This window comes from Dipodomys ordii, unplaced genomic scaffold (genome assembly GCF_000151885.1).
Source record: "Dipodomys ordii isolate 6190 unplaced genomic scaffold, Dord_2.0 Scaffold128, whole genome shotgun sequence".
NCBI classification, from domain to species: Eukaryota; Metazoa; Chordata; class Mammalia; order Rodentia; family Heteromyidae; genus Dipodomys; species Dipodomys ordii.
The window spans coordinates 1,689,841-1,692,949 of record NW_012267344.1 but is presented as its reverse complement, the minus strand read 5'-3'; the positions used below and the strand labels follow the sequence as shown (position 1 = coordinate 1,692,949).

Here is a 3,109-nt window from a genome sequence, read left to right as displayed (position 1 = left end):
AGAACGCTCGCCTTGAGCTGAAGAGCTGAGGGATGGCGCCCAGGCCCAGAGTTCTGGCCCCAGCTCTATGAGCTGGCGTGCTCGCTGCTCACCCGCCTGCTCAGCCGGCGCGCTCGCTGCTCACCCGCCTGCTCAGCCGGCGCGCTCGCTGCTCACCCGCCTGCTCAGCCGGCGCGCTCGCTGCTCACCTGCCTGTTCAGCCGGCGTGCTCGCTGCTCACCCGCTTGCTCAGCCGGCGTGCTCGCTGCTCACCTGCTTGCTCAGCTGGCCGATCTCCAGCTCCAGCTGCCGCACCTTGTCTTCCCGCTCGGCCACCATGGCCCGCAGCTGGGCCACGAGGCTGCTGCTCCGCTGCGCCTCGCTGTTGGCCCTCTGGTCCTCGGTGTGCTGGGACTTGCGCAGTTTCTCCTCCTGGAGGCTCAGGCTGCCCAAGATCTCTTGTAACTGCTTCAGCTGCTCCTGGAGGGAGGGGGGGCGGTGGGGCAGGGGTCAAGTCAGGCGCCCCCTCTTCTCCTGTCCTCAAATCCCCTCTTTTCCTGGCCAGTGGAGGCCTCATTAGCTGAGGTTTTTCCCCCTCCCCCAGCAGGGAGGGCAGGATCACCAAAAGAAACTGGGGCTGGGAGGGTGGCTCAGTGGTAGAGCGCTCGCCTAGCACGCAGGAAGCCCTGGGTTCGAGTCCTCAGGGCCACAGACACAGAAAAAATGCCAGGAGGGTTGCTACGGTTCAGGTGGTAGAGCACCAGCCTTGAGCAAAAAGCAGCTCAGGGACAGTGTCTAGGCCCTGAGTTCAAGCCCTGGGACTGGCAAAAAAAAAAAAAAAAGGCGGAGCCCACCAGGCTAGCCGGTGGCTCATGCCAGTCACCTGAGCTACTCAGGAGGCTGAGATCTAGAGGATCGTGGTTCAAAGCCAGCCCAGGCACGGGAAGTCTGTGAGATCTTTTCAAGAAGTTGGATGTGGTGGTGTCCCCCTGAGTGGTAGAGCACCAGCCTAGAGCACAAAGGCTCAGGGAAAGCAGCCAGGCTCTGAGTTCAAGCCCCAGGACCAGTATATACACACACACACACACACAGCCAGCTGCTGGCCTGGCTGGGGTATCTGGCTGGGTACCATGAGCGCATCGATGAGTTCGTCGTCATGTTTGCCCTTCTCCACCAGGGTCGCCATCTGGCTCTTGAGCGTCTTTACTTCATTCGACAGCACCTTGTTGCGCGATTTCATGGCCTCCAGCCTCTTCTTCAGTTCCTCCAGCTCCCGCTGGAGGGCATCGCGTTCGCCTGCGAGCTTCTGCGCGGTTGAAGAAAGGGAGAGAGTGAACCAGCGGGCCAGCGGCTCGCGTCTGTCATCCCAGACACTCAGGAGGCTGAGATCTAGAGGACTGCAGTTCGAGGCTGGGAAAGTCCGTGAGACTCTGCTCTCCAAGGAAGCACCAGAAAACCCCAAGTAGGGGGTGTGTGGCTCCTGCCTTGTACTTACAAGGCCCTGAGTTCAAATGTCAGGAACTGGCACACACACACACATACACACACCGTGTTTTAGATGCAGAAGCTAGTTCAAATGTCATGAACTGGCACACACACACACACAGACACACACAGACACACACAGACACACACAGACACACACACACACAGTGTTTTAGATGCAGAAGCTAGATGTAAAATATTCCAGGAAGTGGAAATGAGGTTCACTTTCTTTTCTTTTCGTCTTGTTTGCTCTTCTGGGAGAGACGAAGGGTGAACAAAGGCAGCCGTGGTCCTCACGGGACATTATGTGGAAAATGGACTCTACAAGTTTGGGTGGGGAACAGGAGGGAAAAACTGGGAGAGAGCGAGGGAAGAGGGGAGACATGGTCCACAAAAAGAAATGTACGGGCTGGGAAGGTGGCTCAGTGGTAGAGCGCTTGCCTGGCATGCATGAGGCCCTGGGTTCATTCCTTGGTGCCACATATACAGAAAAAGTCGGAAGTGGCGCTGTGGCTCAAGTGGTAGAGCGCTAGCCTTGAGCCAAAGAAGCTCAGGGACAGTGCCCAGGCCCTGAGTTCAAGCCCAGGATTGGCCAAAAAAAAAAAAAGAACTTAATACATGACTTATGGAACTGTAACCCCGTTGTATATCTTTAGAATAACAATAGTTTTTTATTTTATTGTTTTGGTGGTGCTGGGGTTTGAACTCCGGGCCTGGGTGCTGTCCCTGAGCCTCTTTGGTGCTCAAGGCAAGTGCTCTATCACTTGAGCCACAGCGCCACTTCGGGTTTTCTGGTGGTTCATTGGAGATAGGAGTGTCACGGATTTTCCTGCCTGGACTGGCTTTGAATCACGATCCTCAGATCTCAGCCTCCTGAGTAGCTAGAAGCACAGGTGTGAGCCACCGGTGCCCGGCCCACCCCCCCAAATTAAGTTATTTTAGGTACAGCATCCCCATTTTCCAAAATGGGCCCCCCCAAAGTTCACTGAATGGGCTAGGGGAGACCCCAGACCCATGGCTCTAGATGGGCTGACAGGAAACCAGTGATCTATCGAAAAGAGCTGGGGTATCTTGACTCTAAGAGCTCTAAGTGAGGGCTTTGGGGATCCTCAGCTGCCAATGGCCCTCACAAGTGGGGGTGCTGATCTGGATCTCAGAGTCTACCTCCAGTTCCTCCCCTCTTCCCCTCCCCGCCCGGCTGCCCCCCGCCCCCCCCCCCCGCAGGGCCTGCCCTGACCTCCCAGCTCTCCTGCTTCTCCCTTTCCAGGCTGCGGATCCTCAGCAGGTTTTTTTCCTGTGCTGACAGCTTCTTCCTGTCTTGGTGGGTGGGGGGCGCCTCGCTGGCCGTCTCCGCAGACCTGCCCTGCGTCTGCCCCAGCTGCTTCTCCAGCTCTCGGACCTGAGGGCGGGGGAGGAGGGGAACACGCACTGGTTGGCTGGGAAGGTGGCTCAGGGGTAGAGCGCTTGCCTTGCATGCATGAGGTCCTGGGTTCAATTCCTCAGCACTGCATATGCAGAAAAAGCCCAGAAGTGGCGCTGTGGCTCCAGTGGTAGAGCACTAGCCTTGAGCTGAAGAGCTGAGGGACAGCGCCCAGGCCCAGAGTTCAAGCCCCATGACCGACCAAAACTAAAACCAACACAAAAC

The 3,109-nt window shown here is 57.3% G+C and overlaps 1 protein-coding gene across 1 annotated transcript in view; it reads right to left on the bottom strand.

The window, feature by feature from the left end:
- The window catches only part of Ccdc13 (coiled-coil domain containing 13), a 19,610-nt gene that overhangs the window by 7,213 nt on the left and 9,288 nt on the right, over window positions 1-3,109 (bottom strand). Inside the window, 3 exon segments of the mRNA XM_013030232.1 lie at window positions 189-459; window positions 1,109-1,285; window positions 2,702-2,863. Coding sequence (XP_012885686.1) covers window positions 189-459; window positions 1,109-1,285; window positions 2,702-2,863 — 610 coding nt within the window.